Here is a 25,215-nt window from a genome sequence, read left to right on the forward strand (position 1 = left end):
ATCCGGCGAACTCGATTCGCGAAAAAACAGCGAGGGGTGCGTTGCTAACTTTTGATTCGAACGTAGGAAGGAAAAATGTTTTTCAACGTCGCGCGAGCGTGAAAATTTCGATCCAGCTGAGGCTGAACCGTGTGGGAATCACGGGCGTGCAGTTAATGGGGAAACGGTTTTCGAGGGACTTCCGATCGCGTTTGAGTTACCGTGGGAGGAACCATGCCGAGTCCCAAGTGGCTGGCTGGGGAACGTATAAATAACGGTGGCGATATCGTTGACGGTATAATTTCCCTGAGGGAAGCGACTTAAATCACAATGAACCCGATCATCTACATATTATTAAAGCCAGCTGACTCGATACCGTAGAAAATCGACCTTTGTCGATGGACGATTCACAGAATTTATTTATCGCGACAAGTTTCTGTTCGGTGGCGCCTCCGCACGATGCCTCGTCGAACCTGAATCGCCGCTTATCACGGCGCGCGAACCTTATCAAAACTCAAATAGCAAATCCATTCGAACGATTATCGTTCATAATAAAGTGAAACCGATCGTACTGCTAAAAACGTTGTCTCCACTACGTAAAAAACGACGCGTCGAACGTGAAACGATCCTTTCGATTAAATTCTCCGATGCTCGCAAGCGCAGGTTGCAACTAACGATTGAGAAATAATAGGATAATTAAACGAAACGCGTGAATTGTTTCGAAAGGGAGGACGTTTCTAGTGCAACAGCGAGAGGGACCGATCGGAGCCGAGCGGAGTCGAGCAGTGAGGGCGAGAGGGTCGAGCGAGGGTGGTGGTAGCGCTGCAGAAGGGGTAGCCTCTGCAGCCACGAGTGGCGGAGGGTGGGTGGCCGATGACGTCACGCAAGATGCAGCAGGGTGCAGCGATGCAAGGGGATGAAGCGAACTGGGCGGAACTGGGCCAGTGGGTCTCCGGCAGCCATCTGCGATTCGCTCTCGGGGCGCCGCGACGCCTTGCACTTTTCTGCATCCTCGAATATTCGCTCGCGTTTCGAGCAGTGCACCAGCCGTCGTAAACGCGATCGGGTTTCCCAGAGAATCTCGTCGCCGGTTCGTTCGTCCGTGACTCACGTGCGTAACGAAACGCTGCAACCGGTTTGGTGGTATCGACGTTGTGGATTTTTTTTATCGTCCGGAATGAAATTCGTTTGAAAAGAATGGAATGACTAACGCCCGTTATGTAAACTGTGATTCGGACTTCTGGCAGCGACGGTCGCACTGCGCAGTAACGGCACCTTTATCGAGCGTTTCCACAGCCACGTCGTAAACGCTTTTACGCTTACCATCCCGTTCGTTTTTCTCCTGGTCCCACCGTACGCCCAACCTTCGCTCGTATACCTTCCACGCTCTTGATTAACTCCTCCTGAGCGATTCGTCCCGAACGTTTAATAAAGCCCGGCCCTTCTTTTGCGCCACGCACCCCTTCCTTCACGCCCGCGGCCGTATCCTGCATGTGAATTCCCCCTTTTCCCGCTGGCCCGATACGTTTTATACGCTTTGCACCAACGCGAGCTATTAATTACGTCGCGCAACGATCAGAGTGATTAAATTCCTTTGAAACAGTGTGATCGCCACTTGGATAACCGAAAAGGAGCTGCTCCCGGCGCGGACAGAGATAAGTCTCAGGACCATCCCCAATCCTCTTCATTACACATTGCCGCACCGTGGATAACATCGACGAACCATCAGAGGCTGATGTTTGCCGAACGATCGAGCCGTGAAATCCCGATGTTTTCCACCGGATCCCATCGAACACCGATGCACTTTTAACCCCCACCGAAAATTTGCATGTTCCCTCGAACGAACAAACGAAATTCTTCGTGTACAAGTTCGATTAAGCGGGTGGCAGTAAAAAAAAACGACGAGTTAATTTACACGCGCGCAGCCTCTCGAATACGCTTGCACGCGCCGCTGCGCTTTTCGGCGGTACCCGTTAAAATCTCGTAGAACCGGGATAATTAACACGAGTCCGGCTACCGGTCGGATGTTAATCAGAAGCCAAACCCGTGGCCTCTCCTTTTGTTCCACGGGACCCTCTTTCGCTTCGCGTACCGTGTATCAAAAAATCTGGGAACGGAAATTTCGCCCCTGGATGCTCGTTTTTGTAATATCCATAGTCTTCGATTACACATCTCGATCGAATCGTAGAGTTCGATTCATACTAGTGATAAAATCATTTCCGGTCCAATTGTGATTGATTCCGATCGTTAAACCTGCGACATAAAATATAAAGCAATCGTTGACTCGAAATTGAACGAATTTTTTACATTCCCATAATTGGCTTGGCCAGCCTTCGTCCCCTCGTCACCAGTTGTTAGATAATGCCACGACTATATCAAGATAGACGTCGGTAATACTTTGCCTGGAATTTTTTCAATTCTCCCCTCTGATTACGTTTGGAAAGAAAAAACAAGGGATGCCAGTGGGGTTACGCAAACCCGGCTCTTCTGCACCGCATTTAGTCATCCCGTGAATCACGTTCAGCGTGAAAAATAGGTGCACGAGTCTCGTTAGCGTTCGTCCGCGGACACGCCTATTCCGGATTTAGAGACATTTTAGTCACTCCGCATGCAAAGTACGACTGACTCACGTCTTTCATCTCGCGTAGATCAGTTCTTTCTTTTCGTTCAAATGCTTCTGTAACTTTACGCGCTGGTGAGACTGGATTACGGTCGTTTAAAAGAAAAAATGCGTCACGGTACAAAACTACCGACGGTATTTGTAATAGCGTACGGATGTACGCCTTAATTAATCTAATCGTTCCTTCTCTCGGCTTATCATCACCGGTTATTTATAAACGAACGGTGGAAAAGTATGTGTGCAGATACCAGTGTGAAGAAAGCATGACGGTCATCCGTTTGACGACTACTGATCACGATGCACAGACCGCGGATTTATTCTAAGAAAATTGAATGTGCAGAAAATGAAAAATGAAACACTGCATGTATAAAACCGAACCTGTCCAAAGTGAATGCACACTGCGATTCTTAAATGACGAGTGAAATTGTACTTGAAGTACATATTATTTTTTACATAAATATCCGCAATCCAGTGACGAGTGCTCAATATTAGACTCAGTTATTTTCTCCGAAGGTAAAAGAAGTGTTAGACGAACCTACGATTCGTCGAGCAGGAATGTTAAAAAAAAATTCGAAACTGGGTTCCGAACAAGCGACTCGTTACCGTGACGAATACTGTTAAATGCGAGGATTGTAAAAGCCCGCGAGCAATTACACGCGTGCTCGCGGCCCTCCGCCGATCGAACCCCGCGTATTAAGCCCGACTGGTCAAAGCCATTACTCTCTACGGAACGAGTTTGCTCTAGACGCCATTAACGTTGCATACCGCCTCGGAGCGACCTTGAACAATGCTCTGCCAGTGACTCACATTTAACTGCGCTCATGCATCGACGTTTGCAGTGCTTTAACCAGCGAAAGCTCGCATGCCCGTTTAAAAAATTGTCAAAAGATCAGAATGCCAAGTTTAAATGAACAGAATGGACTGAACGATGGTGACTGGATCGAGAACAGGTCAGTCAACTAGTCTAGCTGATTCTTCTATCACCGAACTAAGTCTTATAACAAGTCCTTCGACAATAAAAATTAGCTCGATGCTCGTGTCCCGACTGACATATAAATGTCCAACCGAAATCCCTGGAACTCGAAACTTGGAGGGTGTACACCTTCCATGACGTAAGAGACACACTACCCCTAAAAGGTGAAATGCATGTTCACAAAATTGTCAAATCCTACTAATTCGTAACACTGGCAAAACCGTGACCTGGGATGCTGGTAGTAAACATAATTCGAGTGACTGACATTAAAGAAGATTGCAAGGGTTGTTAGAGAAGATTAAGAGCGGCGCGAAACAGCGTGGCTCGTGTATCGAGCGAGCTTTATAATCGGCCTTCTGGTGTGTGGGTGCGGTCACGGCAGACAGGACAAAGCGAAGGTCAGACCTGTACTGCGTCTTTGGACGATGCAGTCCTCTGCAATACAAAGCGAGGGGGGAGCGAAAAGAGGGACAGAGGAGAAGGGACCGGGCCAGTACGAAAAACCAGACAAGAAGCGAAGAGAGAGGCTGGCACAGTCGAAACAAGCTACAACGCTCGACGTAGGGGGACTGGCGAATCTCGTGGAAGGGGTTCAAATAAAAGAGGGGGAGGACGTAAAAAGGAGCGTGCGTTTCAACCGAGTTGTTGCGCCACAGTGGCGTAACCACCTCGGAAATGAAAATGGCCGTCCTCTTTTCGGAGGTACCATACATTTAGATTCCTATTAAATAATCGCCATCTTTCATGCATCTATGGTATCTTTTAAAAAACTAAGTCTAATAAGAATTTCCTTTGACACTTCAACACCTACACAATTACACATGCACTGCCCTGTCGATATTTCATGCACTTTTACACATCTAAATATTCAGTTTGTTAAAAAATAATTGCTGACCTACATAATTTATATATGTATAATCTGACGAGAAGGGTTGAGGCTCGGAACGGTCGGAAACGGAGGACGTGAGATGCGCTCCATCGAATTAGGTGGTAAAAGATTACGAGATGCACTCTCGTCTGCAACAGTCGATAGCTTCCTAATCGCGACCGACAGGACTTTCGAATCTGTTGGATATGACATCACGTCCGGACACTGGTGGCGCGATAAGAAAAAAAATTATATGTTTGTACACGTATCGGCGATGATCGTTACCCATTTTGTCGGTGAAAGATGAAAACGGTCCCGAGGACTCGTAGATCATAGCTGACGATTGTATTCTCTTTTCGTGCGATCGATAACGCGAACGACGTATACGGAAGGAACAAGGGACGTGGTTTATCGCGACTTTCGATTACGCTTCGCCGAACAATCCCCGAGCCACGGAAATATTTTATATCGGTTCCGCCTCCGACGACGACGTAACACCGAGACCGAAGGGGAAACTTCGAATGAACGTACATCTCCTTCAGTCCGTCCGAATTAGACATTCCGAACTACGTCTCCTCGCGTGAAACCAGCGATTTTATAAATTTGTCGGGAAATATGAACAGTGCGTTTAACGTGCGAAAAACACAATAATTTTCGAATCTGCAACTGATACTTCATTTCTTAGTGTGCATAAAAATCTGCTGTCCACTACAATCGCTATACTACACAATCGTGACATCGTAGTAGATGACGCAAATAATCGTGAGCGAAACGAAAGTCATCGTTCCGGATCGTTAATCATTATATAATTAAGATAATATGGCGGCATCCCGCTAATAACGCGTCTGTTTAACGTTCCTTAATTCGCCGTGACGTTCAAAGATTCACAGACAAACGGAACTTGTTACACGTGGTACAGAGATCTTTCTCACGAGATACTACTTTTTTCCGATTATCATACACATGTGCGACGGTTTTCTTCTCCCGCCACGCATGTGGTCTGTGAAACATTTGATAACGAGAAGGAACGTAGTTCCATTTTATATCCGACGGGTTGTAAATTATTCCTCTACTTGTTTAGAGTGAAGAAAGAGACAAGCAAGGTAGCGCGTAGACTGAAATAGAAACGCGAACTTATCAAAAATTCGCTAATAAGTAGAAAATATCTTGTAATACCAAAAGTGCTTTTATCAGGAGGAAACGTGATGAGCTTTCGAAACTCGATTTACGAGCATATCTTCACGATTCATTTCCTACGTGGCACGAAACCCGCTACACACATACCCTATAATGGCCCCGTCATTTTATTCGAGCGGCGGGCTGGCAGAGAGCGGGCGACCATAAAGGAGGAGACGAGAGAAAAAAAAAAGCGCGATCGTTCGATATACTCGAAACGGCGTTTTCGTGATCCCCCCTTCTCCGTCTCCTCGGCGACGCGATCGGTTCGCGCAACACACGATCTCCCTGTTTCGTGCCACGAGCTGCGATTACGCAACCTCGTCTTCTCCCGTAGAAGGAGATGCCGTGATGCGAAGCCAAGATTCACCGAATTTGGGATGTATCAATGGCTCGCTCTGCGACAGACTTCTCTATTCGACCCGATCCGCCGGATCGTTAGTCACGCCGACGTTTCTGATTTCGACCACTTTCTCTATCGATCAAGTCCTCTTTGTTCTATCACGTCGCGGTACGCAATCGTAAACAGGGCAAGATTGATCACGTGATATCATTGTTTTGTGTACTTGGCGTGTGCACTTCGTACGTCTTCATTTGCTGATATTTTATTAGATATCCCATTTGCCAGAGGTAGTACGTCGCGATCCATCAGAGATAATCGTGCTACTCTGATATACATACACGGGCCGAATAAGGCGATGGAAAGAGTGGATATTCATTAGGCAGCGAATAAGGAAGGCGTGCGACGCTCGTTTTGGTCGCGAATCGTAGCCTGAACATTGCCTAACGGTGGTTCGAATACATTTTTCCCCGGATTTTTCTCGTCCCCGTGCATCTGCTGGGAATCGAGTTTGAGCGATGAGACTAGATCTTGGCTTCGATTCAACGTCAACGACTGGTTTTCATGGCGCTCGGACTGGATTCTGCGACCGACTACGAACCGACGAGATCGCGGACCGATATCGATCCTACCGATCAATTAAAACCGCCAACGTTCATACTAATTACCAGAGACTGTGCTGAAAATTAGCGTACGCCATGAATCATTGATACCGCCGACGACTCCGGAGTTCGACTAATTAGTACGCTTAACCCTGTTTAATTGGTCCGTGGGAATAACGCTTAATTCGCAGCAGACGAAAATTTCAGTTATAGAATAAATTCTTCTCGGCGAAGGAATAAGATACTTATAATTGGCAACCGGATTAAAAGCGCGCGAGAAATTCTCGTGTAAAGAGTAAGATATTTAAAATTCGTGACTTCGTGCGACCAGTCATCTTTCAAACACAGAAGAAATCCTTGTTTTGCAAAAATATTCGTCCATTGTGTCTGATGAATAACGAGCTCCAAAACGAAAAGAAGACTCGCCCGAAGAACAAAGAGCCGAGCTACTCGAAGACGTCTGAAAGAAGGAGCACGTGGTCGAGGAGGACGCGGATGGGACCGGCGAGTGTTCCACATCTGTCGCACCCTTTACCACATTAAAACGCGAGAGAGAAGAAGGGCCTGGTAGGTGGGCCGCTATTTACATTCCGCGTGCAACGACGTCAGTGCCCCGAAAAAGAGGACCGGGGGCCTCCAGAAACTCGGATACGAGTCCTTTTATGTGAAGCATCCTCGAGAACTTTCAAGGACAGTTCACCGCGTCTTCCAACCGTTAATGCGATTAGCACTTGAGGAGGAACTCGAGCACAAAGGAAACTGCACTCGAACGGAACGTTTTCACCTACACGGTTTGAATACTTTTTTCCGGACAGTCAGCAGATGTGCTCGTACCGAACAGAGCGTCGTTAGCTAGCAGCTTGTCTTGATCGTAAAGCTCTCGAGCTTGCTCGTTGGTTCGAGCTGGCCCGATAAAACAGGCAAACAACGATAACGAAGTTCTTCTAGGAACGATTTTCACGGTAGTAATCCAGGGGACTGAATTGTATCGTTTTACGAGCGAATAAGTCTAAAATTATGCACACGAGAATCAGGTTATCGGACAATGGTGCTTTATAATAGCCTGATTTGAAATTCGACGATGATCGATCAAGATCGCGACTATTACTTGTGAATTACGAGGAAATTTCGCACCTCGCTTTCTACTTGGTCTTAATTTCCTCATTACATAAACGAATCACGCAGACGTTACTCATTCCCGATGTATCTTAATCATTAATTCGTAACAAATTCCATGATCAAACCGTTGCGAAATGTCTGCTGGACCGGATGTTGACTCACAGCGGGGCTATATTAAACGTAATTTTTTGCCCGGCTTACGACTCGTTCAGGAGTGCGTCTGATAACCCTCGTGTAATCAAACCTAAACTGAATGAAAGCGTACCGGCAGCACTGTTTATAAATATCAGCTTTAAGCGATGCGTGACGCGTGCATCAATAGCAAATCGTTTGCACTCGTGCGATAGGCTAAGCTTATGGGGTTCGGACGTCTTTTGTCGTATCGACAAAAACCGGATGTGGGACCCTCGAAATTGTTTTGTTAAATCGGCGACACGCGTTTTGATTCATCCATCGATCGGACCTTTTTCAAACGACGTTCGACGAACGTCAAACGATTTACATAATCAGCCCCGTGTCCCTTTTCTCGACGAACAATGGCATTAAACTACCGTGCGTAAACAAGCTTCGAACGAATTCCTCGATCGTCTGTTTGCTCTCAGTCGAATCAAGAGCAGCATCGATAAACTAAATTCTCGCTAGACAAATATTGACTCATCTGCAGTCACGGTATCTGCTCTCGTTTACAAGCCTCTACTAGACCATTGCATCACCTGCAGATTAATACCGCGTAACAAATTCCTTGTACGTAAAAATTCATGATTCAATCGAACGGACTATGAATTTGTATGACTGACTTCAAGAATGTAATTCCATTTACATCGAGACAAACATTTTTCTGTTAACGTTTTATATTTTTTTTTTTTTTAGCTGTGTGCATTGTTCGCGTGTTTCGAGTAAAATAAAATCCACGGTACGATCGTAAATCGCTCGGTAAGTAACTCGAAATACGGAGGGACCTCCCGGTGTTTCACGAGTATGAAAGAAAACGCGTGCATGCTTGAATTGGAACGTGTGTCACGGCGCGTAAGTGATCGGTGCCGTTGTAGTTCAGCCGGCGTAGGTTCGCAGTAACCGAAGCTATGTAAGAAAAGAACGGTAGGGGGACCGACGAAAAGAAACGGCCAGAAGTAGGGAGAACGAGTGGAAGGGGGCGAAGACAGAAAGGATTTGTCGGAGGGCAACGACCCATCGGCCTAGTTTTAAAATCCAAAACAAACCTGGTGGTCGTCGATGGTCCACCGTTTGCTAGCGAACCAACGACTAAATTCCCCGCTGCGTTCCCATTTTTCCTCTCTCGCAATATCGATAAGAAAACGCGCCGTTTTATGAGCTCGTAAACTCTCGCGTTTTCTTTATCTTCCACCGATGCGTCGCTCAAACGATACCGCGACTCGGGAATTATTTTAACAAGTTCGACGATTATCAACGGATTTTTATGCAAAATACACTGTTGTTTATGGTATCAATTTAAGAAATGCAATGTCCAAGAATTATCTACGTTTCATTCATTCATATTTGCATTCCGTTCCATTGAAAGAGTCTGACCTATCGTTTAAGCAAAGAATCCGCAGTGCAATGAACGATCTCTTTTCTATTTCCACGTTCGTTCTATCGCGGACAGGAAAAAGCCTTTGCGACACACGCAATGTTTGTAATTTTTTCGAACGATTTTCAATGCGAAACGCATGCGAGCGCGTGACATGGTTCCACCCTCCGTGATTCACTCGATCATGCGGCTTTATAGCGGTATTTTCGAGCGCGTCGCGTTGACCGAACACGACCGGGCCCGGGTTTATCTACGTTTCCTTCTTTTGTTTTCAATTCCGGTCTGAGTCGTGATTCCAGCGGTAATAACTTGAAGCAGCCGGTAGTCATAAACCGAGAATAGGGCCATAACTCCGTAAGTTATTACGTCACTGTTCTCGTTCGCGCCCCACGGTATCTTAAGCCAAAAAATTAGTGAACATATATCGGGACTATCCATTCCCACGGTCCGTGGAATTATTTTCGGAAACCCGCTTCCTAAGAATTTCCTTCTCACTAATTCATAGAAGGAAGAAAGCCATAGCGTGACGCGTATACGCGAGCCGCTCGAATTTCAGCGACGCCCAAATGTAAGGTTTCGTCCAATCGATGTCCAATATGAACTTATACTTTCCTATGAACTATCAAATATTCGTTTCACGCAGTCCGTCTGGAGAGCTCGCACGTAATCGGTCGTTGAACGCCTTCCTTCCACTACACGTTTATCTGATCTAACAGCAATTCTTTTAACAAAAGTGCTAGAGATATCAATTTTTCCGATGAAGTAGAAAGATTTCTAACCGGTCTAATCGGTCATCGATCGGACCGATATTAAATTTACTCGATTTAACGGCGAATCGATGATTAAAAATGCTAAGAATGGGTTCATTTCTCCAATTAGATAAAACCAGTAATATCGATCGGTTTCACTGTGAAGCCGGTAATGCTCGTTATTGGCCGAAAGCTCGGTTACGTATAGCCACTTGGTGTAACGCGACTGGTCATTAACGTAACGACTGTTACGTACTCGTCGGTTCCGCCGGCACACGGCTTGTGGCGGCCGTCTGCTTGCCTTTCAATCCGTTCCCGCAAAGCCTGGTCGATACGTCTGCGAATACCGTCTGCTTCGAGCCAACCCGTAGCCGTTTTCTATAAGCTCGGAACTTCGTTTACGAGGATTCCAGTCGATATTGGAGAAACATCCCGCGGAAATTTTACCGGGGGCGCGTGCGTTCAACTCGCGTAGAATGCTGAATAATCGTTAAAAGCGCGAACAGTTGTAAAACGGCTGCGGATCTAGCGTTGCGTAGAAAAGTCACGATTGTTCGTCTGTTTCATTAGAAGATGTACATGAATATTCGACGTAGCTTGATGAATTCATCTGCTTGAATTCTAATCTTTGACCTCAATATAAGATTTTTCTATGAGATCAGCTTTCAAGTGATAATTTGTATCGATTCACGTCGAACGTTTTACAATACCTCATGATTGTGAACGATGCGTGTAACGAGAATATGACACAAGTGGATGGGCAGGTTTAAACGTTAATTCCGGACCGAGTGGACAGGTATACAGGCATAATTGCTGTTTGTTCGGCGCCGAAATTATCGGAGACTCGAAAGGGGAGGTCTGCTCTGCTATCGATTCGCTCCGCGAAGCGATTCGCTCAGTACCCGACGCCGCGCCGGTGCTAACGGCCTACGGCCGGTCATTGTTCCGCAATTACTACCCGTATCTAATCGGGCCGCTGGTAGCTAGAAACGGTCGTCGAGCGATTCCGATATCTAATCGCAAAAGCTCCGATACAGGCCAGAGAAAGCGATCGCGGCGATTCCCGATTTCTACCGTTGGATATATCACAGTAGGACGTCGATTTATCCGTACGCCACGTCCAAATGTCCTATTATCTGAAATAGAGAATGAATCTGGAATACAAGTTGGAACGTGTACGCAGTAGTACGTACTATATATGTATCTAAATTATATTTAACGAGGACATTTTCGAACGCGTATGTTTTCTGTTCAGTTTCTCATTTCAGAGTTTAGTCACCCCTTGATTTGGCTTGTCTTCTCGCAACGCGAACGGTCTATCAGTGGTTATGTAAGCTTGGAAACTATTCGAGAAAACGCCTTCAGGTAATGCCGGTTCGTCGTAAGGAATGCTCCTAGTAAGATTCGTGGAATTCGTGATTTCTTTCAATCGGAATCCCACTCCGGGATCATTGACTCTAATTATTTAAAGCATCGCGACAAATGTACTCGCAACCATCTTTGGGACAGAAGATTGAGTACTGACACACGAACTCGTATCACAAAAACTGTGAACGCACTTCAACGTACTACCCCTGGCTAATTTCTTGGTCAGACACAATACACAGTGTATAATAAAATAATGTTCACGTATGAAATCATGTAAAGTTTCGATGTCCAAAATGCTACTGCGTACGCAATAGAACACTGTGTATGAAAATTATCGTCCAAAGACGTATTCTAAATGTAACTGTTATTTTTGCCCGGGGTTTAACAAAAGACGAGCCAAGATTTAGCGAGAAGATGGCGAGGCGGAATGGCTCTATCAATAATAAGCGTCGTAAATCGTCGCTGGCCCTTCTTCTGACCCTAAGACGAGATCTTAGAGAGCAGTTTGATGGCCGGCGTTATCGGCGATCGACCGACACTTGGTACTCTCCTCCGCGGCTCGTGCTCTACCCGGTTATCGGTCCAACTGTAGTATATACGCGGGCGCATATCGTAAATCATAGTGCCGCTAGATAAGATGCCAGATCACGTTTACAGTTTTTGCAGATCCGAATCGAGTCTATGATTCGGAGCCTGTGTGTAGGAAACCGGTAATCTCAACCCTTTGATAAAGCTCTATTGCTTAACACTTTAATATCCGGCGATGCATTTACGCAATTTTTCACTGTTACTAAACGTATTGGATTTTTGCAATAAGAAAGACAACATTCTCATGAGCGTAATACCAATTCGATGCTAGACTTTATCTGAAATTATAGTACACTGGTAAATCCGATCAAACGCAAGCCTGCAAAGTAGATCATTTCTTTGACGTTGAACATGTTTTGCGTGGCAATAGGATTAGAGAGCTCGTTTACAAAGAGGCTACCGCGCGTTACGACCGAATATTTTAATTACCCCGGCTTACGGTGTCTGGATATGAGCGTAATTAAATCAACGCGGCGAGGCGCGCATAAATCCGTTCGCTTTGCAATTAAGGCGACCGTTTTCTTTGGAAACAAACGGGTGCATGAATCACCCGCGCGCAATTACCGTCCACCTGTATGTCGCGATCATAGTTACACGGTGTAGTCATCTGCACTTGGACGAACGACGTCTACGAAAAACTTCCACTGAGGTACCTATCAATTTTCGTTATTGATTCACGATACACGTGTATTTGTTCTAGTTAATAATTCTATGACCAATCGCGAACACGTAGTGGAATTTCATATAAAAGAGTCGGCGGGTTCGAAGAGATAAGAGCACGAATTTCATTCGCTTTATTCGACGAGCAGAGGCACGCGTCCCTCATATTCGAGCATGAAAGAGAATAAAACCGTGCACACGCGAACCGGTCAAAGTGAGTCGTCCCGTTTCAATCGGATGAAATCCGAAGAGATTTAATCCCTGAAAGGTGGGTTCGCGGTCAGAGATATATCCCGGTTGAATAGACGAGCCTGCAGATGCTCGTAAGGGGATCCAGAGATTGGACACGTATTTCGACTAGTTTCATGCGTGCACGTAGGTGCGGAGGGAACGAAACCGGCCTGGACCCTCGCGATCCGATCTCTCGTTCTGCTTGTTGCCAAACCGGTGCAAATTTTGTACTAACCCAGTTTCAGTATTGGCAAACCGGTGCGGCTTTGCCCAAATCTTTGGTCTACTCAAAATTTCAGCCAACTTCGCCGTTCTTTTTAAAAGCGAATCCAATACTAGATTTCAGCCTCGACTATTTTAAGAAACTGTCATATGGCTCATTGAAAACAATAATCCTTTACAATCGCAAATAATGAATACCTATCTAATCAGTATTTATCGAGCATGGAAAATGTCTCTGTGTGTTCGAAAATCGACGGATGTTGCCGAAACGATAAGGATATATTGCGAACATGTATAATACGGAGAACCAGGGAGAAACGTTCGTAGATACTTCTGTTCTGTATCGAGCGAGTGTGCGTTATCGTTCCGCTGATAGTTGGCACTAGACGCGAGTTACGTAACACTTAGGGTCAACGTATCCACTAGCTTTATGCAATTGCATGTCGGTGGTACGCTATGAATAGATCGCCTAGCGACGGAAATAAACCGTACTCACGGCGAACAAACTGCTAGGCGTATAGAAAACCGGTTCTCGCTAGCGATTTTCATTTTTTCTATCAATTCTCTTGCCACCTAATTCGATTACCCTCGCGACAAGTATCGACAACACGTACTTTGCTCTTGATCGTCAAAGAGTAATCGCGTATTAACGAGGCTCGTTTTTCGAATATAACTGTTAATTAAAGCTCTTTCCGCTACGCGCTCGAGTAATACATCAATTTCCGTTGACTGCACCGGACTCGTTTAAAGTTTCACGACTGTCCGCGGAATCGAATTTCGCGAAAAAATTGCGCCACTGGATATCGACCACATTTCCCGAACGAGAAACCGATTCCCTCACGTTTCAACTTCGCTTGAACGAGACGAATTCCAATTTCTTTCTTTACTAAAATCGAAGCCCTACACAGGAATAATCATTTTTAAGACCAGACCATTAATTACTGCAAATATTACATCGGTTAAATCTCGTTAAACAATGGAATTTGAACTTGGATTCAAAGGAACGACCTGTCGTTAGACTGTGACTTGCTTCTTTACTCAGATAGAAATCCTTTATAGAATAATTTTTAAATGTGAAATACCACGCTATTAACTATTGGAAATGGTAAATCTTGTTAAAAGGTGAAACCGTTGAAAGAGATGGAACGCTCGATGTAACCGTGGGTGTTATGGCATCAATCGGTATCTTTATGCGATTCTTTCCTATATTATTGCAGAGGCTTCCAGGTTCGTAGAAATCAAGAAACGGAGGGAATTACAACGTCGTTATTACGCGTTTGCGTAATGCCAGCTTTTACCGAGCTATTGTGAATCAGAAATTGAATGCGTCGTGAAAAGGTTTCGTCTTGAGGCTCACCGCACAGTCCTCGTTCTCTTTTCACGCAATGTTCATAAATCATAAGGTTACACTGCTCATTGTACGCAGCTGGTACGACTCGATCATGGGTTAAACGCGTTTGATAAACGCATTTAGAATTGTTAAATTCGCGTGAAAATAACATAATCATTATTGTTCAATGAAATTTTCTCGCCAATTTTCCGTAACATTCGCAGCTTTTTCTACCGGGTGAAACTAATTGCTCGCGCGGTCTTGAATTACGACGTGAAATTAATTATCGCGTAACCCTTGATATTTGGAGGCCCGAACCCGTCGAGAGCCATCCTTCGGTCGGGTCTACTCACGTCGGGTGTGGTTGATCATAAATGGCAGAGAAACGCTCGCGTGTGTACACACAGCCTGTCGACCGCCGCGGTCCCTTTTAGATAAATTATATAATTCAAACTGTACGCGTTCAGGTATACGAACCCACCCAGTGATCATTTCAGTCGACGGTGATATAACGCCGAGTCAGCGAAAGAAACGTCCCGTGAAACAATCTTATTCTGCGTAAGCAAATGCTAAAGATTTCACGGATCCTAAAGGGGCGCGTTCACTCTTCGAGAAGAGTGAGTGACCCGATGGAATTCGAGAAAAATCTACGCCGTCCGTTTGACCCATTTGAATTACACACGGACCATAAATATTCTAATAGAAACTGATACGATATCTGATAGAGCTGTTGCTCAATGCAACGTTTCATACGATGATCAATACGACATTCGATACAATAATTCATCTAGTAATTGCATTTCTTATAATTGCTGTTGCAATCGAAACAATAACGGCACTGTAATTTTTTACTCTTGCAACGAGACACGGAAGAACGGTTGTCTCTCGCTTCGAGAACGACGTGACGCCGGGGTGGTGGATTTTACGTGGCTGAAAACTTTATGAACGCGTGCAAACTGTGAAGGGTGAGAAACGAGAGTGCAACGGGCATGCGCAGCCTGAAACCGAAAGTGCACGCCCACCCGGGGCATTGCCACCCCTGAACCTAGACCTACACCCCCGCTTTCCGACACCCCACGGTCAACCCGGTGCCCCCAACCTTCAAAACCCGAACCGCCCGTTTCACCTAGCACCGTTCCACCAAACTCCAGTAGGACTTGAATCTTTCCTCGCGCCACCCTTTACCAGGAGTCATCTCGTTTTTACAGAATACACATCTTCCTATTAATTCTCTCTCTCTCTCTTTAAATCTTAATATATTCTCCTTTTGCAATGAAGAACAGATGTCGACTTGGGATCTTAGAAACTGGAGAAACGAAATTATTAATCATTCCTTTCTGCGGAGAAAGGGTGACACCGGAAGTCAGTTCCCATTTTCAAAAGAGATTTCTCTTTTCAATTGTCTCTGATCTACCCTTTCCTTTCCGGTTTCAATTTTTGAATAACGCACCCCAACGCGTGAACGGATGGACCTCGATTCCTGTTGAATGACATCTGGTTCTCCCCGCATCTGAGAGTCAACCCCCCTTCTACGATGCATCGGGTCGTATACCAGCTAAAACCTCATTCATGGTCACCGTCCTAGAAACCCAGAACGATCAAAACAACGTTTTCATACAGGGCCCTCTCGAGGACGCTGGATTATCCTTTTCGGATGCCTCGACGTCGTGTTACCCCCTTTTACCCTGGTTCACCCTACATACGTTAAACCGTTGCGTTATGGCGAAATTCATCTGACCTGGAGTCCTCTCTTGCAATATTTACACGGATTCGATCTCTATCCTTCAATTCATGATTTATTGCACGATTCGTTGCCTGATTACGACTACGTGTACGTAGTTTATTTATTGAAGCAGTCTCTGATGATCACTAATTTGGAATGTTGGTCAAAGTTTTCGGTGGACAATAAGCGCTTGGAAATATCGTAAAACGTACGAGCTGGATGTACAATTGTCTATTCATAATAATACGGTGCGAGGGTCCCTATATTAAACCATTCATGCCAGTGTGACGGCAAAACTTTCTGACCTGAATTTTCCTCTCTTACAATATTTACACGGTTTCGATCTAAGCAGCGGGGACCTATTGTCAAACGCATCGAATTCGTCTCCGGTGTCTACACTCGAGAACACATAATTCTCCGGACTCGAAAGTTACGCTTTATTTATTACCACGACCGGCTGTACGTCACGTGAGAATCGTAAAATATCGGTCGGCCTTCCTCAACAAGAAACGCTGCGACCAACCGGAATGTGTGAATAAAAAGAGTTTGTAGAAGAAACGTAACGTTTTTCCGTCCTGCTCAATGTTTACACTCAGCGATAAATCTTATAATGTGCGCCATAATTTTTACGCGTTAAACCACAGTATCCCGGTTATTGCGTCAGTTGTTATGCCGAAACGTAGGACAGCAATTATTATACGGAACAGTGCGTTAATTGCGATTATGATACTTACGATGACAAAATAAGAAGCGAGATCATTTAGAATCGTGAAGCTGGAGTCGGGGGTGGCTCGACGTTGTTTTGATCAACACGCGTTATTTATGGCTGACGTCGTTAGAGAATTGGGAGTCTCACGTTTCGTAACAGCTTTACGATCGCCGATAAAATTATGCAACGTAATCTAATACGTATCTCGTTTCGTTGGTGTCCCAGGAGCCGACTCTACTCGCCGCCTCGTGCTCTTCGCTCGCACGAGCATACGCGAGCTGACAGTGGGCCAGAATCGACTCTTTGTTGTATGTTGCGTGCCCGATAGCCCGATTCCCTCCTCAATGCCCGTGGGAATGGTCGAAAAATTCAGGCAAATAGTACACCTCGAGCTCGATTCTATCGACGCGGGATCGGGGTCATGTTTTAGGTACATATCGTATCGTCGACGATATCATAATGAACGGGCGAGCATCGCTGTACACGATTCATACGATAAATTACACGTGAATCATGATTATTCTTATGCTTCGTTCGAAGGTGTCGTGTATGAATTTTTAATTCGAGCTTAAAACGATAGACACGCATGCAACGGTGATACGATACGAACGCACCTTTTCACGTCTCATTAATATTCGATATGAAATACAGGGCACTTTCTTTCGCACATGTGCGTGGGCGTACGATAATCGCTCGCAATATGCGTGCGCAGCTGAACATGTGTAGGTACGAGTGATAAAAATTCGCAGCCGTTGGCGTTCCCGATAACCCGCGTCTCTGTTCTTCCTTTTTATTTCACCATACGCTTTTTTGTATATAGGACACGCGACAGGGACGATAAAAAAAGGGAACGTTGAAGTTCGATAACCAGACCAGGGGAACCGGGGTGATGATTTACGTCTCCGTATCTCGTTTATTTTTGTACCGATGATTCCTCATTTCGCGCGCCACAGAGAGAAATCTTTTGCCATTAATGACCTTCGTCGAAGATAACACGGAGCGCGAATGATAACGAGAGAAACACACTCGGTCTGTTATAATGTATATTATCCGCGCGTTGTTTGCGCGATTCACTTGTCAAGCATTTCGATAACCGTCGTGAGAGAAAGAGAGATGTGCCCGAGAGTTCGCATTTACATATCAACAAACGGATTCACGATATTTTCAGATCGCAAACGAAATAGGGTAAACACGTATTGCTGTTTACATCCCGTTAGGTCGTCAGAGATTGTCGAGTTATAAGTAGACTGCAGAATTTATGCATTTGTAGGAAGGTATCGAAAACACTAGTAATCTATAAAAGTGTACCAATGAATAAATGAAAGACAGTGGTATCTTTATGAGTGTCAGTCTTCAAGTTCGTACCACAAATGTTTTTGAATAAAAATCATTTTGAATAAAAGTCATTTACGATTGTGTAAAATAAGACTCACCGATAGCTGCAGTTCTGTCCAGAATCCAGAATAGTGGCTCTGATCCCAAATAAATCTTGTCGAATGCCGCGGACGCTCCTGAAGCTGAGAATAAAGACGAGGAATCGAATACAATATTACAAGATCAGAGAGAACGCGACCTCGGTTAAATAAAGATGACTCTGATCTAACCTTCTTTGCATCTCGCCGAATTTTTCTCACAGCTTACACAGACTCGTGCCCGTCATGAATATTTCGAATTTTCACGATCTACGTCTCACTGAAACACGAATTAGAACCCTGATTCCGTAACATACCGAAGGGAGACGTAAATATTTGTATGCTTACTTCGCTAATAGCGTAATAGTCCGGTTGATATCTAGTGACGTGACAACACAAGTAAACACGACAAAAGTGACACGTCCGAAAAAAGGAGACAGCATATGCACTTACAGACGTGACATTGTCACCGCGGTGTTTCATTTACTGACCTCAAAATCACGCAACACGTACCAGTACAAAGAAAGTCGATGCTTGATGTATAAACGGAATGCTCAACAGTGTATGAAATCTTTGATTCCTCCAGCACGATCCGAATATTCGTAGAACCCGACATCCCGCAATATGCTCGAGTCATTGTCAATTGTGACAAACATTTAGTATACATACCACACTTACGTGTTATCGAATGCGCCTCAAATCTGGTCGAAACTTTCACACCCAAGTACTTCACGTGACACTACCGGTATAAATATACGAAACGTCGAAAATAAAGAATTCAGCGTCTTGTCCAAGTCCCAACATCCGCCATTACTACGCTAATTCGATACGCATGTCGATACGTGTTCGATATATCAAACATGGCTACGATTATCGCGTCACCTGCTTAATTGGCTACATAAATGTAACTTCAATGAAAAGTGTTCGTACGGCGTTAGCGGTTTGAAACGATCGCAGTAATCTGATGTTTATTCTCAATCCTCTTACATCGCAACGAGAGAGAAAGAGAGAGAGAGAGAGAGAGAGAGAGAGAGAGAGAGAGAGAGAGAAAAAGGGAGTGATAGAAGGAGATCGGGTGTTCGTGAATTTTCAATTTGGAGAGCATTATCTCGTTACGATTTCTGCGTAACCCGGAGAAATGTGTATACGTACATACGTGCATACTTACGTGGGTTGTGTACTTTCCGTGTACGTGTTACCGTATGTACGTGCTCGCACACGCGTGTCGAGGATTATTCGCAGTCCTGCTTGCCGGCTTCGAAAAGTAAAACGCGGCTCGTGTGTATGCAGCAGCGTGTTCGAGCGGGAACGAGACGGACGCCTGGGCACGAGTAAGACACGACTATAGAGCGGTAACGTGGCTCGCCGGAGGGACGACAACGGCGCGCATCGATTGGCGCGCTAGCCGTGACCCCCACCATGCTGCTTTCGCTTTCACCCAATGGGACCTCACTTTCGCGCTCGCCCGCGCGCCGAGCCACGGCAGCCGGCACGCTGTCGTCGCCGCCGCTCAGTGACTAGTGCACCCTACGTGCGAGCAAGTGTTTTTCGTCGTCGACTCTCTCCGTGTGGCGCGAGAGAGAGAGGAAAAAAAAGAGAAGCCTCGGTGTTGCGTGTGTACGCCTCCTTGCATCGTTGTTTCTCGTTCTCCTGTATACAAAGAATCGCCGGGAAACGGATCGAAAATTGCGTTCGACGCTGCGCGCGCTACGCGCCGGTGACCCTGACATTCGACGGCGAGCAGACGCACGGTGCCGGTAAGAGGATAACCACGGTACGTACGACGAGTTCTTTCAGTTCTGGCTTTCATAAATACGACGCGACTTTCGATCTGTCGGGAGTGAGACTTTGTCGGAACCGCGACGCGGCGTCCATACCGTTGACCTTGACTTTGATGCACGACGAATCAGTACGACACCGCGAGTGATTCGGGACCTGATCGTTCTCGTCCTTCTACGTGATTTCGTTCGTGTCCGGTCCTTATCACGATTCTCATCTTGCAGAGTTAAACATCGTCAAATGACAGTCCGTGCCGTGAAAGATCACCGGTTGACGCGCGCCTTTTTTCACCGAGTACCGAACACAACCGCTGCGTGTCTCTGCGATTTACTACGCGTCACTTTGCGAAACAGCCGCGGCAGTCGTTGAATGGATGTGCGTCAGACGACACGGCCGAGACGCGGGAACTGCGTGAAGATGAAAAAGTAAAGAGCAACAACTGTACGAGTATCGTGTGCCAATTGCGAATAATCAGAAACGACTGCATCCAGTTTTCTTTCTTCTTAAAGAGACCAGTGTGTGTATTCAAACGCGACGGAGTTGCTAAAGGAGAGGTACGTTTTGACGTCGATTCGAGAGGCGATGGCACCGCGACGTCACGCGAACGGTCACGCCGTGTTGTTAGAGAACGGTGGAGGTGCCGTCCTCAACGACACGATGGAGAACAATCTTCTGGGACAGAGCCAGACGATCCGATGCTGCACGCCGACCGGCGAGTGCCTCCGCGGCGACGCTCTGATTCGGCTGAACGCTCTCCACGACGCGGTCAAGGTGACGTGCAATAACGAGAGCTGCCCGGTGGGTCAGTTCATGCATCGCGAGTGTTTCGACGCCTGGGAACAGACCGTGCTGACTTATTTGAAAAGCTGCGGCCGCGCCCGTAGCTGGTCCGAGAGGCAACGTCATCAGAACCTCTGGACCAAGAAGGGTTACGACCTGGCGTTCAAGGCGTGCGGTTGCCGTTGCGGTCGCGGACACCTCAAGAAGGACTTGGACTGGATGCCTCCGGGTACGGGCAACGCGACCGGCAACCGGCAAGACGAGAACGAGGCGAAAAAAAAGAAACGACGCAATCGGCAGAACACCAGGCCGTCGTTGGCCGTTTCGGCCGGTCCACCCAGCCACGGGAATCACGTTTCGGCGAACGGTCGCGGTACCGAGATGCAGTTGATCGAATCCGGCCGCGGAAGGGCCGGCTCGCTCTCCTCCAGCACCGGTTCCAGCTCGCCACCGGCCACCAGCGAACCCAGCGTCAGCCCCCTTCATCAACCGCAGGCTATCATGAAAAAGAAGAGCAAGGTCGATTTCTTCAGTGATCGAGCTCGGTGAGTCTTTGTTTACTAAAAATTTTATCTACTTTCTTTTGAAACTACGTGCGATGTCTCAAGGTTGTTCGCAACAATTATTGCGCGCCAGATAGTTTTTCGTCACATTTTGACCTTGTTTATTTTAAGTTTGTTTTCAACGTTTCAATGCTACTGCTATTGACAGTCCATTGTCTGATACGTGTATGTCGGCGATTTCTGATTGATACCACGGTTGAACTCTAAAACTGACCTATCGCCGTATTGCGACCGTGTAGCAAATTAGTTTCTTAATTAGTATGAAACTCGGTCCCGTGCAGTTAAACGAATTACGCGGTAGGGAGCATGGCGAAGTTTTCTGTATTCGTGGGATCGGGGGAAAAATTGACGGGCTTGTTAAAAACAATAATTGGCCTGCCGGTCACGATACCGATGGGCTGATACCGTATACCGATACTGTGAGGTCCAACGTGTAAGAATACAATTATCGCGATCCCTTATCAAATTGGTCACGTTTCTCTCCCACGCAGGCTTCACTGGCCTCGGGTTTTCTGTGTGACGTTCACGATCAGTAATTTTCCTCGCGATACGCAAACTTCATGTCGCTTTTTCTGCCAACTTTCTGATCATAAACAATGCATTTAATATCCAAAATACCGTTACACATGCAATAAGAGTGTTCTTGCCCGTGTTACTAAATTCATTGTCTCGCAAGGAATGGGAATGAACGTGCATTTTGATGCAACATTTTTCTATGCGTAGAAGTCAAATCGAGCTTGTACACCGTTCTCGATGTTATCTTGGAAGGAAAACAAAGAGTAGATAAGCGTCAGTTGGTTAGAACGTAGGGATTCCTTCTGGATTGTCGATATACAGCTTTTGTCACGCCCTGGAAGGTGTTGGTGTTAAAGATCAGCATATCGTTGAGGGCGGCGACAGGGAGAGGGGTAGAGCATATTTCAGAGGGAGCATATTCCGTATGGAAAGCACACGCTCTCGTCGTTCCGTCTTTTATAGCGCGATTTCGAAGCTCGTATAAAAGAGGCGGCCGGGAATATTTTCATTTCTTGGTCGGCGAGATGTTTCGCGTTTGCGGTTATAAATAGGGAGAGACAGAGAAACCGTTTCGCGAAATACTTTGGCCACGCGAAACGGACGGTAGTCGAATGACGGAAAAAGATCAGAAGAGAAAAGAAATATGTAGTCTTTTCGTTCGACTACAACGCGTCTGAATGAAAGATCCGTACCTACTACTTTGTGGATCTCTCGGTAGCTACGCGTCTTTGTGCTGGCAAACGGGATTCGGCCACGCAGAAGTTCACGCACGAATTGAGTCGGTAATTCGATCGGCGTTCGCATCTCTCAAAGGCTCGGCGATCTAAGTCGCAGATAGCCGGCGAAACACGGCTTCTTGTCTCCTTTTTCCTTGGCTTCTAGTGTTTCCGCCGAAAAAAAGTGAGAACACGAGGTTTTTTTCGTCCATATCGGCGTTTCTTCAAGCGGAAACGTTCACTACAATGTGTCGAAACGTTTGGTACACATCAAACAGATGCCGCGACTCGATTGACGACTTTTCGCGAGCCGATTCATTCTCGGAATCGTGTAACGTACGATAAGATACGGGGATGGAGTGGTGAGAAGTCAATTATCATCCTGGTACATAAACAAAGTTTCATAAACACAGGTATGAACGCGTCGGCCTCTGTTTTCTTTGTGCGTGGGTTGTTTACGTATCGGAGCATGAGTTCTAGAGTTCTCTGGGAGTGCGAGAGGAGGCAGCCTCGATTACGAGGATACCCCACCCATAGTATGCGCGCTGGGTGTTACATACTATATTTAGAATCCAGTCTTGGAACTCGTCCTATTTCTGTTTATTTTCCACCGGGTTCGATGAGCAGCTCCTGATGAAATGTTTCGTCGCTTCTTTCATTTTTATCACTGTATAATTGTTACGTTACGTTATGACAAATGCAGTATCAATTACTTACTATGTGAAACGTTCGACTCGTTTTTCGTATAATGTTTCTACGAAGAGTATGTATCATGCAAATGGGTTAATGGGGTGAGATCGCAATCTGTTCTGCTTTCTTTTTAACCCTTCCCTGCCGGGAGATTTTAATTAATAATTCCTCGCTTTTGTACGATGCAACGGTTCACGGTTACGAACTCGCTGGCATCTGATAAACCCTTTTATCTTCACGGTGTATTTTCCAGCGTTATCGTCGCGAGATCTTGCTCCCTTGCTATCCGGGTGCACGGAAGAAATTCGTGCATCGTTGAATCCCGGCCGCCCCTTTATCGTGATCGAGGGAACGGATACAAGCAAGAAAGGGACGAAGGTTTTCATTTTAAACCTGTCGACGCGAATTGGTCTGACATTTCGTATTGCACCGAAATGCAGTTTAGGCTCTCTCTCTCTCTCTCTCTCTCTCATTCTCTCGTTCTCTTCGTATTACACTGTCGCTCAAAAGCATGTAACATTTTTCATGGTACATGAATCATTATTGTTGCACAATGTTTATCACCAGATTATTTTATCAGAGTATAGGATTATCAACTTGAGTTTTTTTAATTTAATGTGGTCTGTTTACTCTGTCGTACAGTCACGATTTAATGAACTACCGAATACATAAAGCTGGATAAAATTCGTTAATGTTGTTATTAGTTCCTGAAAGTGTCTAAATACTTTTGAGCGAGTGTGTATCGGGAACAAACGTGTGTCGGTCCGATTGGACAAAGACGAAGGAAGAAAGAGAGGGTGCCCGTAGCCTTGACCGTGACCACCTCTTCAGGGCCGGCGAGCGAAGAGAGCAGGCTTGACGCTCTAACAGCCTCCAAGGCCAGCTGCGTGGAGTCACGCCACCGCCATGCATTTAAACGGGCCGATCCTCGGGAATGTTGTTAAAAACTCGGCCTTTGACGTCCGTGGAAAAACAGCCATCATACTCTTATGGAATTCTGTCCGCCGTTCCCTGATCCATTCCCGGTGTTTCGTGCGTTTACTGATCGTTAAATTTCTGATTTCTTCTCCTGGAGAGGGGAGTGTCCCCGAATTTTATTCTCAGCCGAACATAAAGGCTGAGCCAAGAATTTGATCACTGAGTCCCTTAAAAATCCTTAGGGATCGATCGGAAGTTCTTTTTAATTAATGTACTGTGTGTACAGTAAATCTCAGCGAAACATCTTTTATTTTATGACCATTCTTATCGTTATTTCATACGGCTGTTCTTATCGATTCATTCTATGTATATAAAGTAAGTGTTCCCTGGAAAGACCGTTCGAACTCGGAATTACAAATTTTTGATGGCTGCTCCCCGTTGGACGTACTGGAGCGGAAGAAAGGGCGTGTTTCCAGGCTCTCGTTGATATTTCGCCGACATTTTTTCCAGGAAAACGATTCGAATTTATGCTAGCCGTGATTCTTTTTTCATCCTCGTGATCACCCTCGCGTTACGTCGTCAGAGACATTTTGGCGCCGCAACGCGACCTATAAATCCCGGTTTCGGTGGAGTGCGACGAGCCAAGGGGGTTCGCTTCTCCCCCATCGCGTTACTCACGTTTTAACCAAAAATAAATTCCGTGTTCCACGATGGTTTCACTCCAATTCTTCTAATGTCATTTTTAGAACGAGAGCAAGTGCAGTCGTGCAAGCTCGATTCAAGCTTTAGTCAGTCGCCTTTAGAGACGGAGGTTTTGCTTTTTAAATTGGAGCCGAACATATATCTTCGTCAAGTTGATTCTTGGGTATTAAATTGTTCGGAGGAAAGTAGAAGTGCGAATCTCATTTACCTCGTTTCAAATATCGATTGATTAAGGACGTATAGGCTATACATATACTTAAACAATGCTGGCATGTTGAATTTGTTATTATAGATTCATATTACTATTAAAAAGCTAAAAGTATAGTGATTTCA

At 45.7% G+C, this 25,215-nt stretch overlaps 2 protein-coding genes across 5 annotated transcripts in view; one reads left to right on the top strand and one right to left on the bottom strand.

The window, feature by feature from the left end:
- LOC113465022 (uncharacterized) overlaps positions 1-19,529 on the bottom strand; it is a 54,168-nt gene extending 34,639 nt beyond the window's left edge. The window contains exons 1-3 of one of the 4 annotated variants that reach the window (XM_026818236.1): positions 19,387-19,529; positions 18,411-18,498; positions 18,240-18,323 (exon numbers count right to left, since the gene is read on the bottom strand). In XM_026818236.1, the coding sequence (XP_026674037.1) occupies positions 18,240-18,323; positions 18,411-18,421 (95 nt within the window). In that variant the 5' untranslated portion in view covers positions 18,422-18,498; positions 19,387-19,529. Of the gene's footprint in view, positions 1-18,239; positions 18,324-18,410; positions 18,499-18,887; positions 19,346-19,386 lie in introns of those variants that run through there. The other 3 variants (XM_026818237.1, XM_026818235.1, XM_026818238.1) reach the window with 3 other exon arrangements.
- A 169-nt stretch (positions 19,530-19,698) lies between these two features.
- The window catches only part of heca (hdc homolog, cell cycle regulator), a 140,744-nt gene continuing 135,227 nt past the window's right edge, over positions 19,699-25,215 (top strand). The window contains exons 1-3 of the mRNA XM_018034210.2: positions 19,699-19,992; positions 20,222-20,422; positions 20,507-21,322. Of these exons, the coding sequence (XP_017889699.1) occupies positions 20,367-20,422; positions 20,507-21,322 (872 nt within the window). The 5' untranslated portion in view covers positions 19,699-19,992; positions 20,222-20,366. The remainder of the gene's footprint in view (positions 19,993-20,221; positions 20,423-20,506; positions 21,323-25,215) is intronic.

The sequence above is a fragment of the Ceratina calcarata genome, unplaced genomic scaffold (assembly GCF_001652005.2).
Source record: "Ceratina calcarata isolate Rehan_Ccalc_2016 unplaced genomic scaffold, ASM165200v1 scaffold78.2, whole genome shotgun sequence".
In the NCBI taxonomy this organism is placed as follows: Eukaryota; Metazoa; Arthropoda; class Insecta; order Hymenoptera; family Apidae; genus Ceratina; species Ceratina calcarata.